Source organism: Saccopteryx bilineata, chromosome 10 (genome assembly GCF_036850765.1).
Source record: "Saccopteryx bilineata isolate mSacBil1 chromosome 10, mSacBil1_pri_phased_curated, whole genome shotgun sequence".
Taxonomy (NCBI): domain Eukaryota; kingdom Metazoa; phylum Chordata; class Mammalia; order Chiroptera; family Emballonuridae; genus Saccopteryx; species Saccopteryx bilineata.
This window is the reverse complement of record NC_089499.1, coordinates 42881961-42896971: the sequence shown is the minus strand read 5'-3', so window position 1 is coordinate 42896971 and position 15011 is coordinate 42881961. Positions and strand designations below refer to the sequence as shown.

Below are 15011 nucleotides of genomic sequence, written 5' to 3'. Positions count from 1 at the left end.
ACCCGAGACACCCATACCTGGCCAATGCTCTACCACTGAGCCAACCAGCCAGGGCCGCTTCGTGGGCTTCTTTATCCTTCATGCATCTTCTCTGGTGAGGCGTCTTGTTTCTGGGACTCCACATTTGATAACTCACCTGAAGGACTTAGAGGCAATTATTTATACTTATGCAATGGGTTATTACAGCAAAAGGACACACAGCAGGACTAGCTGGGGAGAAGACAGGTAGAGTCTGGAGAAGCCCCGGCAAAGGCTTCCCATGTCTCCCTTTGGAGGTGGAGGCTGCACAGAGCATTTCCCTCCAGCAGTGAAATGCAGCAACGGGTGCACTGTTTCCGCCCGGGGTTCCAAATCCAGGGTTTTTGTCACGCGCTGGTGAGGCAGGCACACTGCCTGCGCAACCAGCCACAATTACTGAAGTTCCGGGCTCCTAGAGGGAAAGCAGGTGTTCTCGATCCATCACGTTGTTCACAGTCTCGGCAAGCTGGTACAGCAAGATTCAGTGCCCCGGGCGGGGTTCTTATCACTTAGAAACATAGGCAGCGCTCCAAAAGCCGATTTCTCAGATGCCAGCCAAGGGTCACCCAGGAGCTGGTCCTGCTAAAGAGCAGCACCAGGCCTGCTGCACACGTCCAGCCAAGTCTTTTGATCATTTTAAAATTGGATTTTAGTCTTCTTTTGGGGGGAATTGTTAAGACTTCTTTATATCTTCTGGACACAAGTCATTTATTAGATAAATGTTTTGCAAATGTGTTCTCCAACTTGTCTTACACTTTCTCAGTGGTGTCCCTCGGAAGTTTAGACAGGGAAAAAATACGACTAGATTAGCACGTGCACAAAACTGCTACTGTGGAGAGTAATTGACGGGGCCGGGGAGGTTGGGGAGGCCACTGCCGTGGTCCAGGTGGGAGATGACGGTGCTCTGTTTTTTTTTTTTTTTTTTGTATTTTTCTGAAGCTGGAAACGGGGAGAGACAGTCAGACAGACTCCCGCATGCGCCAGACAGGGATCCACCCGGCACGCCCACCAGGGGCGACTCTCTGCCCACCAGGGGGCGATGCTCTGCCCCTCCGGGGCAGACGATGATCTGGTTTGGGAGGTGACAGGAGGAATGGAGAAATTGGGCTGCATGTGAACGATGTATATAAAGTAAGACTGACAGGGCATGCAAACACTGTTGGATTTCCAACAGCAGAAAGGTAAGGTCCCCCAAACCTTTGTCCATGGAATGTAACGTTATTGCTGTTTGTCACAGTGAAACTCCCACGAATCTGTGGCATTTCAGTGTTTTGATAATTTGGGAATTGGTGGGGCCGGATGAATTTTAGGGTCCCTTCTAGTTTTCAGTCTATGGTGCCATGAACACGTCCTTCTGGGGTTACTTTAAAAATTCTGAAATACTCTGCAGTGTGTGCCTAGGTGCATCATTATAGATTGTTTATTAGTTACACACGTGTACCTGTAATGCTGAATTTTGGTCCAAGAAGACGACTTCCGGACTGAAACTGAACACAGTCTCTGCACAGAGAGCGCTGAAAGAGTGAAGGCAGGAATGCTTTTGCACAGGCAGCGCAAGGACCGGGTGAGGAAATTCATATTCATATATTAACCCAATTACCAAATGTACCTTGCAAATCCGGAGCGCTATAGGTTTAAAATGGGATTTCACATCATTCTGTCCCAAATGACACCGACAGTATTAGAAATGAGAAATTCTCTCCTCAGGCTGGGATACAGAGCTCCTCTCATTTGGGTAGCACATGCTGTCATAGGAGAACCTTTATTTCAGACTGGAAGTTCTGTTTAACCAGGAGTCCGAACCACTGTTTTCCTATTCTTGCAAAATAAACACCCAGGCAAACTAGATGCAGAAAAGGCCCGAGGACACGGAATGGAATGTGAAATCAGGTATGCTGGTCAAAGTAAGTGCAGTAAATCAGGAGCCCGTGGTGAGACTTTTTTCCTCTCCCTGATTACTAACAAAGGGAGGCTACCCGCAAATCTAGGGGACAGAGTAGGAAATGGGGTGTGTGTGTGTGTGTGTGTGTGTGTGTGTGTGTTGTTTTATTTTAGAAGAGGGCATTGTAAAGGCTCAGAAATGAATGTTTTGCTCGGTAGGAGCCCTATGAGAGTCATGACTCAGAGAGGAAGGCATCTCCTCTGAGACCCGCTGGGCCCGGTACCCTGAGCCTACGGAAAGGCTGGACAGGGGGATGGCACGCAGGGACCTCTGCCCTCAGGTGCACCCCACAGTACTAACCCCTTCTTCAGGAGGTGATGATGAATCTAGCCCATCACACCGTGTACTCTGCCCTCTCCCTCCTCGGGGCTTTTGTACACGCTGTTCATTGTGAAACCCGGGCCTCGGCCCATCCCCAAGTCTCGGGACTTCATCCTTCAGGTCTCCAATCCATCTTCTCTTCCCTGCCATCAGGGCGAATCCCTGATGTTGTATAGGGTCTAAACTCGGTACGATTTTGATGGCCTCTTTTCAGAATAAGAAGAACAATTATGAACGTGACAGCCGACATCCACCCAATGAGCCCCCCCCCCCCCCAGGTGCTGGAAAGGGCCTGGGCAAGTGCAAGGCTCCATCACGGGGAGCCTGCGCCTCTTGCTGTCAGAGCGCATGGCGCGTTCGCCATCAGAGCCCTCCTCACAGTTTGTGATCATATGTTTAGCTGTGTGAATATTTGATTCCTGTCCATCTCCCCAATGGACTGTGAAGGGAGGGACTGTTTCCCTTTTGCTCCTGATTGTACCCCTACTGTTTAGTGCTTGGTACGTGACAGGGCCTTGACAAACAGGATTTTTTCTTAAGTGAGAGGCAGGGAGACAGAGACAGATTCCCACATGCACTCCGATTGGGATCCACCCAGCAACCCCCATTTGGGGCTGATGCTCTGCCCATCTGGGGGCATTGTGCTATTGCTCAGCAACTGAGCTATTTTTAGCACCTGAAGCGAGGCCATGCAGCCATTCTCAGCATCCAGTTCCAACTTGCTTGAACCATTCAAGCCATGGCTGTGGAAGGGAGGGGGAGAGAGAAAGGAGGAGGAGGGGTGGAGAAGCAGATGGTCCTTTCTCCTGTGTTCCCTGACCGGCAATCGAACCCGAGACTTCCACACACTGGGCCGACATAAATCAGCCTTGCAACTGGCCTGAGTCAACTGGCCAGGGCTAACAAATAGGATTTGAATAAATGAATCCTAAATTTCGAATCATAATAATCAAAATCATAAAACTGCTAGCTTTCACTCATTGACAGTCTCTATGTGCCAGGCCCTGGATGGCAGTTCTGAGGGTACAGATATGTTGAAGGCCTCATGGGAGAGAAAGCCATTATGGGTACTGGGAAATGGAGATTGAAGCTGAGGATCCTCTGAGTCAAGGATGTGACTTCTAATTCCTACTATCAAGAGCACTATGGGACTGGCAAGTTGCTCAGTGGATAAAGCATCAGCCCAGCTTATGAACATCCTGGGTTTGAGTCCTGGCAAGGAAACACAGGAGAAGTAACCACCTGCTTCTCCCCCTCTCCCTCTCTCTACCCTTTCTCCCCGCCCCCCCCTGCAGCTAGTGGCTTGATTGGTTTGAGTGTGGACCTGGGCACTGAGGATTGCTCCATTGGAGTGCATCAGCCTTAGGTGCTAAAGATAGCTTGGTACTTGAGCATGGGCCCCAGATGGGGTTTCTGTGTGGACCCTGGTTGCGGTGCATGAAGGGTCTGCCTCACTATCTCCCCTCTTCTCACCTAAAAAGAAGCAGCCGTGTCCCTGAAAATAAACATGACTATGTAAGTGGTAGGGACTTCTTCCAAACGAGTTTTATACAAGAGCCTGTTCTAAAGCTGCTGCTCCCGAATTTCTCTCTCGGGAAACAGAACCCCTCCTCATATACATATCCTCCACAGCCATGTGCTTAAACCAGTGGGTCTTAACTAGGATGATCATTTTGTGCCCGAGGGGACATGTAGCAATGTCTGCCAGCATTTTTGTTGTTATAGCAGTGAGTAAGGGGATGTTACTGACAGCTTCTAATGGATAGAGGCCAAGAATGCTAATACGCATCCTACAATGCATAGGACAGCCCTTCACAGCAAAGAGAGATCCAGCCGAGAGTGTCAATATAACCCAAGTTGAGAAACCCTGCCTCAGACCAATAGGCTCTCTCTCTAACCCCTTTCCTGGACACCACAGCTGTTTGCAGGGTTTTCTTTTCCTTTGCCTTCTATATGCCACACAAAACAGTGGGGCAACACTACTCAGAGAGCGAGGAGAAAGACATTCACCAGAGTAAATCTGATGTCATTTCACTGATATATTCAGCTTATTAAAGATAAACTAGTACTTACTGTAGCAGGCAGTGTTCTAGGCTAACGCATCGCATGGCCTGGGAATCTTATTAATGCAGATTCCGAGTCAGCGGGTCTGTGGTGGAGCCTGAGAGTCTGCAATACTAAGCATCTCCCAGGGCCTGTAAATACTGTGCCTGGGACCACACTTGGAGCAGCCAATTCCTAGGCACTTAGGACAGATCAGCAAACAACACAAAGAACCCCAGTCCTCGGAGAGCTCTCAGTCTGGTTAGAAATATATTGGACCCAAAGGAAGGTGGAACGTCTGCAGTCAGAGGCAGTCAGAGACTTAGGAAATCAGAGCCAGAGAACACTTAGAAGATGTCTAATCAAACCTCCCATTCGGATTCAGTGTCGGTCATCGCAGTTCTGACACACATGCAAACCCTGGGGTACACGTGGGGAGGTACTAGGTTCCCACTGACACATTGCTTTTCCGCAGGACGGAATCTGTAGCAAGGATGAGCCAGGGGAGAAGTATGGAGAAGCAGTCTGAGTGCATGCAGGCACCTGGTCAGCAAGGGAAAAGAGCACACTCAGACAGAATTAGGCCAATCCAAACCTCTTCCTAATCAGGAGAGACGGGACCAATCCCGAACCCACGCTAGGTCCCCGTCCTCATCCTGCAGAGCCCACCGGACACGGCCACCTATCCGGAGCGGCTTCAGATTAGGGAGCCACTGCAGGGTGTTGAAAAGCAATGGCCTCCACCACTGCTGGGGCTCGGGAACATAAACTTTCAAACTCATGCCAGTTCGATTGGAACAGTAGCAAATTGCATGGAGCAGCTAGAAAGAAGAGCAACAGCTGGTACGCCACACATTAATAATATAACAAAGGAAGAAAAAAGAGAAACTTCTCATTAGTACTTTTTGATGTCAATTTATTATCTATCCCTTTGTCAGTACTCAAACGGGCAACCATTAAACATTCAGAGAGATCCTTTAACACAGTTGAGGCATCTCTTACCTCAGTTTCTTTTTAGAAACCCGGAAGTCAAGATTCCTGGCACTGATAGAATAGCTGTGTTAAAAATATCTGCTGTATCAAAAATATTGTTTGAGGATCAGTACTTAAAACAATTTTAGTTTAAATTTTATCAACAGCCAGTAAGCAGGAAGATCCTAGTTCTTAACAGAAGATTTGCTGTAAATCAGCAAAGTGCTGCTTCCAACTTTTTAAGTCCTCAGTATTGTTTGAAACATGGTGTTGACAAAGCCTGCCGACAGTAATTAGCGTCCTGTCAACTCTCTCCAATCAAGATCAGCACACTGCACCTGGTGGTAGTTAAAAAATGCATTGTGGGCAATTCTGCTCTGACTCACAGGGGACCTTGTCATATGCAGGATTGCCTTCAATGCATGTCACAGTTACTGTTTACAAAATGAGAAGGCCTCTTCCCTCAGAGGTTCCGAGAGCTTTTGCCTAATCCTAACGACCTGCCACACGGCTTTAACTCCTTTGATAAATGTCCATCCTTGCGATGTAGCATTTGCTCCTCCTGAAAGAAGGAATCTCTTCTTGGGACAGAAGTCTCCTCAGAAGTAAGATCACTGTTGTAATAAAAACAAAAAACCGGAAAAGCAAAAAGGAAAGCAGAGACCTTCACCGCTTCCTCCTCAGGAGGGGCTGGGCGGAGAAGCGGCCGGCCCCCCCTAGCTTGTCTCTCTGTCACTGTGCTGGGCGCCACCGCCTTCCCAGGCGCCGTCCCCGGAATAGAGGTGGTGGTCCTGGATGTAGGCGATGACGGGGTCCGGGAGCAGGTACTTCACGCTCAGCCCTCGGCCCACGGCCCTCCGGATGAACGTGGCGCTGATCTCATTCTGCACCGGCTCCTGCACCAGGTGAATGTTGTGCCGGAACCTCTGAAGGACGGGCGAGCCCGAGATGTAGCCCTGTGGGTTGTAACCAGCCCGGCTCACACACACCAAGCCGAACTTCTCCACTATTTCCTGGATGTGCTCGTCTTTCCAGAGGTCGGGGGTCTGGAAGGTCTTGAGGATGTCTGCCCCGCAGAGGAGCTTCAGTTCCGGCACGGCTGGAAAAACAAGGGTGGAGCCCAGCGAAGTTAGAGGGAGGGTCATGGCCAGTAAGGATAACACATCCCATTTGAAATGATCATAGAATGCATTTCTTGGAATGTATTGGGAACAACTCAATGTCTCCATGTTCATGACTTAAAAAAAGAAAAAGGATGACTCAGAAGCTACTTCGGGGACATACAATTATAATAATTCAATCAATAAATCTTTTTATATTGGTGAAATGTCAAGTAATAAAAAACCAGCTTTTATTTTCAGTATCATAGCACAAGTCCGTTATCCCCCAGCAGAGTGGTCCAGAGCGGCTGCGCTGTGCCCAGACCCCAGCTTCTGACAGAGATACGCTTCTTGAAGCCCTAGGACTAACAAGCTGTAGGCCTCAGGCAAGTTACTTCCCGTCTCAAAACCCATTTCAGCTCTAACATGTGTACTTCTAGAACTAAGATCTCATCATAAAGGTTAATTATAAAGGAAACCCAAAAGGTCTCTAAGACCCCAGCTGATGACTGTTCCTCTGTTTTTAATGAAGCAAAGCTCTAGAACAACTGATCAATATGGATAATCCTTTGACATTTGTTCTAACAGAATGGTGATTGTGATGATAAAAGAATATAGTACCTTAACATTTACTGGATGCTTACTTATAAACACTATTGATTGCTAAGCGTGCCTTCCATGTAATAATCTCACTTGAGCCTCAGAAGAACTTTATGAGGTAGGTATTATTGTTGTGCCCATTTTTCAGAGGGAGAAACAGAGGCACGGTGAGGCAAGTGACTTGTCTGAGGTCACTTATCTAGGCAGAGTAGTCAGGACTCAAACCTGACAGCCAGCCTCCAGGTGGGGTATTCGTAATTGCTAGGCTCTGCTGCCGCCTGCTGGCAGGAATTGTACATGCATCAGAAACGAGAAGCCCTTCCTGGATTTGGAAAGGAAAAAGCAAGTGTGTGGTAGAAGCAACGTTCTGGTATCTCTACAGGTGGATTCTAGCTTGAGCAAACTGCGAAGGCTGGGCTCCCAGAGCACTGGCACCTCTCAGTCACCATGAAACCTCATTGGGAGGGGCTGCAGGGATACTGCCTACTGGGGAAAAACCTGATGTAAACATTCAGTTTGGGCTCCTGCACTGTGGAAACTTTGAAGGAATCTGGACATGGACCACCGAGCTGAATTTAAAGAGGAGTACTAGATTGGCTGTGGGATGGAAAGTGAAAACTTGGAAGTGTCATGGAGGCCTGCGGTCCAGCCTCAGTTGGGCACAGGCTGCTGTGAGGCTACAGCCAAGATCTTTCCTTCTCTGGGCCTCAGTTTCCCATCTGTGAAATGGTGGGCACAGACTTGTTTATTCAGCAGATGTAATTATAGAAACACTCTTTTCAAACACTCCAGCAGCATAATATTGACATAATGAAATGACATTCAAACACTTAATGCATGGATTCATGAATTCTCCATGTTAAGAAGCAGGATTCTAAGAGCCAGATACCTTAGATTCAAATCCTGTTTCTCTCATTCAACAGCTGTGTGACCTCAACTTTAAAGTGAAGTGAGGATATTAACAGTCCTTATCAAATCAGATTATTTTAGAATTGGATGAGCTTATAAATGTAAAGAACTTAGAACATTAATTGGAATAGAGTGAATGTGGTATATGTTAGCTACCATCCACCCACCCACCCACCTACTTATCCACCAATTCATTCATCAACACAGCCATCGAACAGTTATGGGGTATCTCCTGGCCTTGTAAAATCAATAAAACTTCATTTAAAAATTATTTGGTATCTCACACTTTTCACTAATTTGGGCTGATCTCATTGTTTCAACATATATGTGGATTGGAACTATCCTGCACCTGTGAGGTTTTACTCTAATTTCTTATTTATTCAACCATTGTAATTAGCATAAGTCCAGAGTTTGTCCTTTTAAACAGATGGGTGGTTTTTATATGCTCTTCCTATGGGGGACATTAAATGAGGATTTAATTCCAGGGTCTCCAGAGGACTAGGGCACACATACCCCGGTTCCCATAGGTCAGAGAACAGAGAAGACACCCCTTTCTTCTCCCAGTAGGTGTTTGTGAGGACAACTGCCATATATCAGCTTCAATATTAGGTACCACTTGATTCATTAAAAATGACAGTAAGGAATATGATTCACCTTGAGCCCTTGCCTACAGGGAATAAATGCTCATATCTCCCTGTTCTTGAAGTCAAGGCATGTCTTCTTCTGGCAACAGGTGCCCAGACCTCAACTCTGGGCAGCCCTGTTATCAGGCCTCACAGAGGCGTTTGCATATCTCTTTCAAATCCATTCACATCACTCTACAAAATCTTCAGATCGGCTGGCTCTGACCATGCAAATCCAAAGTACATAAGTCTGAGGTGTTGAATAAAGGCTGCCAATTTGACTTGTCTGGACGGTGACACAGTGACATAAATAGGGTATCTACTGGCATTTTCAGGCAGCGTGCCCTCTTTGTGAATAGCCACAGGCTTTGAAAAGCAGATGAAACTGAGATTTATATGGAATGTGAGGGAAGTGCCATCAGGGCCCTTTCCTTTGAATGTCCAGTCGCCCTAACTATGACATTAAAGAGCACAAACCTGCGGTCAGTCAGCCCTGGGTTCGAATTTCAGATCTTCTGGGACTGGGGTAGTTGTAGCAGACACGCCTGCTTCCCCAGCTATGAAGGGGGTGACAGAGCCTCCTGAGGAAGCTATGGGAATTGAGTGAGGCAGCGGGCGCTGTGTGAGCTTCCTGCCTAGCACAGGGTATGGACATGGCCACGCGGGCCACACAGACACATTCCAGAGCGTGGGACTTCTGAGTCTACACAGGAGGATGCCAAAGATGAAGCCGGGGACTGGCATCTGCAGGGCAGCACCCAACTTAACCAGACAAGTCAGTGGGAAACGGAACCGGACGGAACGCCTGCCCTGGCTGTGTGGAAGGGAGTCCGCTGAAGGTCACCGAGCTGTGCTCAGCCCCGCTGGCCAAGGGCGAGGGCCACCTTCACAAAAGACAGACACAGGCGGGCTTTAAAGGACCCAGGCATCACCCATCCCCGTGTTACACTCAAGTAGCCCAGAACGCAGCAAGCAATCCACATGGCTGGCGAGGCCAAGGAGGACTGCAAATCCCAGCAGTGACGAGCAGAGCAGGGCTCTGGCAGCCAGAAAGTGCTGAGCTCAGCCTGTCATTTGCAATCCTAGAGCAGAAGAGCACACAGTAAAAATTACACGGCACACAAGGTCCTTTAGAAACGCGTCACCAGTACATGCAAGCCACCGCATCAAAAGCCAAACTTACGCCGAGAAAAACTCCACTTTCCTTTTTAAAATGGCTCTAGCGTTGTTGTTTTTTCTGATTACAAATATGAGATCTGTGTCAATTATGGAATGTTTGGAAAATATTCCAGTGTTAAAAGTAGGAAACCACAATAATAATTCTGCTTTCTACAAACCATGTCTTAGTGTATTTTTAAATATCTACATATTTTCCTATAACTTGAGATTATAAATACAGGATTGTACCCTGGTTTTTCCCACTTACCTCATAAACGTTTCTCCGTACCACGCAATCCTTTTGTGTAGGTTCTTCACCCCATGTATACGGTATAATCTACTTACACATCCCCTTGTATTCAACACTGAGGTTGTTTTTATTTTCTGCCATTATAAAAATTGCTGCGGTAAACATCTTTCTGCATAAATCTCTGTCCTAATTTCTAATTATTTTCTCAGCTAGATTCCTAGGAGGGGACTATTTCAAACAAGAGGCATGGACATTTTTAAAGCCCCTAATATATTTTGGTAAACTGAAAAGCCCATTTTTTATTTATTGTAAGCTTCCTTTTTTAACATTTATTTTTGACAAGAACAAGATGAGTAGAATTTAGGGTTTGAACAGAGAGAGAGGGGATAACAGACCCCAACACTGCACAGCCAAGTAGAGCAGGCTAGTGGCCCAAAGAAAAACAAACCCCAAAGAGTATGCTGTGAGCTTCGGCAGAGGGAGGGCGAGTCCCTCTCAGTGAAAGTTGAGGGAACTGGTTTCATGCGGAAGGTATGTTCCAAACTGGGCCTCAGGGTCACACAGGTTTCAACAGGGGGGCAGGCCCATAAAGAGCTGAGACAGGTATTCTGGAAGCATCTGCAGAGAGGGGAAGTGTGAGAAGATGGGAACGGCAGCATCCCTCCCACATCGCTGGGGGCGCCAGCACTCCCTGGTGGCACAGAGCGCCCAGCACCTGTGCTCATTCCTGCCTCTGGCCCTGCTCAGCTACCCTTCGGCCAGGAATGCCCCCAACCCCAGATAACCTACTGATCCTACGGGTCTAGTGCAGGCGTTTCCTCCTCCAGGCAGCTTTCCCGATCCATGCCCGGACTCACTACCATCCACAGCCTGTCTCCAGCTGAGGTCAGTGGCTGGGCACGCTGTGTGTTCTCAGCCTGAACCAGGGCGAGGTCCAGGCAGGTGTTCAGCGAGCATCACTCCAACCCTATTAGCAGTGACCGCTGAGCCAGTGATGACTCAGAAAGGAGGCAAAGGCTGAGAATCACTGTGCTCATGACGGAGGGCAGGGGGGAGTAACCCATGTGGTCCGGAGGATAGGCAGAGACCAGAGGCATATAATAAACACTGTATCAGCTTATTATACCGGAGACGCTACAACTCCTTCCTTCTTAGATTCCTACTCACATGCAGTTCCCCAAACTGCCTGTAAAGCACATCCTCAGAGCGCCTATCAAACACCCAGATTCCCAGGTGCCCCTCCCACTCAGGAGGTCTGGGGATGGCCTGGGAATTAGTGCTTTAAACAAGCCTCACTGGTGATTCTGCTGAGAATGACCCTCTGACCAGCATTTGGGGACTGCTGCATGAAACCCCCATGGCCTCGTGCCACTTTCAAGTTCTTTTAGAAGAATGTTTCCCAGCTGGTGTTCTGGCAAGCACCAGTTCTGAGAAATACTAACACGCATGAAAAAGAGTTCCGCGACTAAAACATGCTGATGGCTGCCATTTCCCTTTTCTGAAGAGTCGGGATGCACATAAACACAGTACAGGCCCTGCAGGAAGGAAACCATTTCAGTTTTGTTTAACCATGACAGTCCCAAGCCTTCTGATCTGAAAACAGTGTCCCACCAACCGAGGTTGGGAGGGCCGCAGATAGGGCTCTGGAGTCGCAGCCCAGTGGGACCAGTAATGAATTCCCTTGTGTGTCATATCCTGCTCCCCCACCACCTGTTACTCCCTTTTGTATGCATGTGGGGGCCATGCATTTGAGCCCCCAGGACCATAGATGCCATGAGAAAAAGAAGGTACTTTGAAATCATAGATGACAGGTTCCATCACATTCCAGGAGTTGACAACAGGGTAGAAACCTAGGGTTACAAATTAAAAGAATAATCCAAATCAACTCTAAATTCCCTTAAAAACATCAATTCCTCTTGTTGCCTGCACCAATGGTTCTTTTCTAAGTGAACCACTGAGTTTAATGGTTATAGTGGCATATTTTGTATTTAAAAAAGAAAAAAAACCCACCTTAAAAACAAAAAAACAAAACAAAAAGAGGCTTTTAAAAGAACCCCAGCATCACTCACCAATCTATCCCTGTGTAGCCCTGACTGTAATCCATGTCACAAGCACAAGTCACAAGGGTAGGCAACCTCTGAGGGGCAGAAAATCCCAAACTAGTACAGTACTTTATAAAGGGCAGAGGCCGATTGTTTAATTTGACCTGGGAAGCTTCACCTCAACTTGGTAGGCCTCAACATGCTTATCTGTGCCAGAAAGCTGTGACCTGAGCCTCCCATCAGTTCTCCCTCCCACAGACAAGGGGGTCAACACCCACCTGTGGGCACCGGGGAGACAGCTTTGCCTTGGTCCCAGCCTTCCTTCTGGGGCAGAGATCTGAGCAGTTCGCTGTGATGATGCCTGTGTTGCAAACAGACGGCTCAGGGTGGGTCTGTGCGGCCGGCCTACAGTCTCCCAAAGCCACCCAGGGGCTCTCAGAGGTTAAGTCGCAGCCTGCTTTTGTCTATTTTAGGTAGCACGTTCCACAAATCTTGCTGAGAGCCTACTATGTGCCAGGTACTGTGCCAGGTGTTAGAAAGCAGAGGCTGTGGGGTCCTTCCAGAGTGCCCCACCCAAGACAGTTCACTGCCTTCTGTGAGCCCTGTATAAAAGGAAGGAAATTAGCATATTTTCACTCTTTCCACATTTTCTTTCAGTATCTCACTTTTAAGAAAGAGTTGAGTAGGGGTTAAGGACATGGGCTATTATAATCAGACAGACATGAATTCAAAATACAAATTTTCATTTGTAAATGCGGGATAATAACACTTACTTTTTAGACTTCTGTGAAGGTAAATAAGCTATTACACAGTAAGCACTGGCCCTATAGCTGGCTCCCAAAAGAGATGCTTGCTTTTGTCCTAAGTTAGTCCCTTAGAACTAGAGAGGGTAATGGTTAAGAGTCTGGCTCCAAGCCAGACTGCTGGGTTGAATCCCAGTTCCCCACAGGTCAGCTGTGGGACCCCAAGTTTGAATGGTTCAACACCTGCAAAATGAGGAGTAAGGGCACCGCGTGCCTCCAATGGGCGGTTATGAAGATTAAAGGAGCTGTGCATGCAGAGTGCACTGAACAGTGTGTGCACACAGCAAATCATGTTACATGTTAGCACTTCAAATATGATTAGACACACCAATTTGGCATGCATGGGTCTTTTAGCATTCTGTCTTCTGCAAATCAAGAGGTAGCGGTGTCTTCTTTTTGTTTAATCAAACACAGGTAATCACTGTGTCATATCGATTAAATCTTCCATCTTCTACCTTCTGTATTATGCATTAACTAGACTTGTACTTGGGAGGGAGCAGGGCCTGGTGGTAAAAGCATGTGCTCTGCAGCCAGAGCAGATGGGTTCAAGTTTAGGTTCTCCTGCATGTATGATCCTGGATGGGTCAGTAACACCTCAGAGCCTCACTGACCTTGTCTGCTAATTGGTCATGAAAGTGAATGCCACCCTCATCTCCACTGAGTCTCACAAGAACACGAAAGAAGAAGGGATCTACTCTGCCTAATGCCGGGAAGAGGCTCCATGTCGATTCTTGCTGGGGGAAGGCTCAGTGTAAGGGTGAAGCTCGAGAGTTAGACGGCCTGGGTGGGGACTCTGGTTCCAGCTGTCGCTGCGCAGTCCTGGTGGGTTCCTTCTGCAATCTGCCGCCCGTTTCCTGATCTACAGCATGGGGGAGGGTGCCAGCACCCTGCCCTAGAGAGCTGTTGTGAGGATTAAGTGATGAGCCTAGCGCTGGCCCACACAAAGAAAGTGCCCAATAAATGTTAGCTGTTATTATTATTACTGTTGTCAGTCTGTCTTCCCCACCAGATTGTGAACAGGGAGCTCATTTAATTAATCCTTATATAGCCTTTGTACCCAGGAGCTGCTTACCGAGAGTCGGCTGAATTCAGGAATGATGGAAGGAGTGGATAAATCAATACATTTCATTCTGGTCCAGAGTCCTTCCTGAGGATCTCAGAGACTATCAGCGTTTTCTTAAGCCCAAGGTGCTCCCATATTGTCTTTCTGCTTTGGTTTGGGTAAGTTTCATCTCTGAGTGTTCACTCCTGGTTAGTCTAAAATCTTACATCAGACTGAAGTAGGCTGGAGTCTCACTTCTGCTTTCTAATTTTAAGACTTTGAGTATGGTACTGATCCTTTCAGATCCTCCACTTCTTTAAACGTAAAATGGGGCTTAAACCCACCTACTTCTCAGAGTTGCTGAGCTGACTGGACGTTATATACACGAAAGTGCCTGGTGTACAATGGTAGGTGATGAGTACAAGGTGCTGTCATTTTATTTTATTTACCTTGAAGCTTCTAGTTCAAGTTAACCATACTTTGAATATTAGCTAGGTCTCTAAACTCTGGGGTGCAAATGATTACTTTCACTGCCAAATGCCTCTTCCTTATAGACTTCCATTCTGCCTGTGTGTGAAGTGTCCATCAATTCCTCTTGTTGCCTGTACCAATGGTATCCTGGTATGCTCAGCCAGGGCCTGAGGACTGACCCTGGGCACATGTTCCCTATGTCCTAAGCAGCCCCCGTGGTCTCCAGGGACACCAGGGCCGATGCAAAGTCAGCCACGTTGTGTTCCCACAATGTCTTCATGGTTTTGAAGACAGCCATGATCATGGCTTCAGAGTTGAACACACTGGGGCTCTACAACTTGCTTATGTATTGTGTGATAAACTTAGCTTCCTAAACTTTGGTTTCTTCATCTGTAAAATGAGGACAACATAAGATCGTGTTTGCCAAGGGGTTCAGGAGACGATGAGGATGGACCATATCAAGTGGCATGTAACCAAGGTTCCTCCCACACAACAGGGGGAAAAGGTGAGTGAAATAAGTTATCACATGCCCTAAAAGCATGAAAGCTGGCCTTGATTTTAAAAATTAAGAGTAAAAATCAGCAACCTGATATGGAGAAAAAGAATCCTCAATAAGCCCCACAGTGGGCTTATTTTACAGTGATATTTGTCACTATTACTATGAGGGAAATTCACTGTTGACTCTATCAAGAAGATACTAAATGGAGCAAAGGGTAG

At 47.4% G+C, this 15011-nt stretch overlaps 1 protein-coding gene across 5 annotated transcripts in view; it reads right to left on the bottom strand.

The window, feature by feature from the left end:
* Nucleotides 1–5789: 5789 nt before the first annotated feature.
* NMNAT3 (nicotinamide nucleotide adenylyltransferase 3) overlaps nt 5790–15011 on the bottom strand; it is a 121924-nt gene continuing 112702 nt past the window's right edge. For 2 of the 5 annotated variants that reach the window (XM_066245504.1, XM_066245505.1), the window contains exons 4-5: nt 12257–12339; nt 5790–6395 (exon numbers count right to left, since the gene is read on the bottom strand). In XM_066245504.1, the coding sequence (XP_066101601.1) occupies nt 6013–6395; nt 12257–12339 (466 nt within the window). In that variant the 3' untranslated portion in view covers nt 5790–6012. Of the gene's footprint in view, nt 6396–11745; nt 11787–12256; nt 12581–15011 lie in introns of those variants that run through there. The other 3 variants (XR_010727323.1, XR_010727324.1, XM_066245506.1) reach the window with 3 other exon arrangements.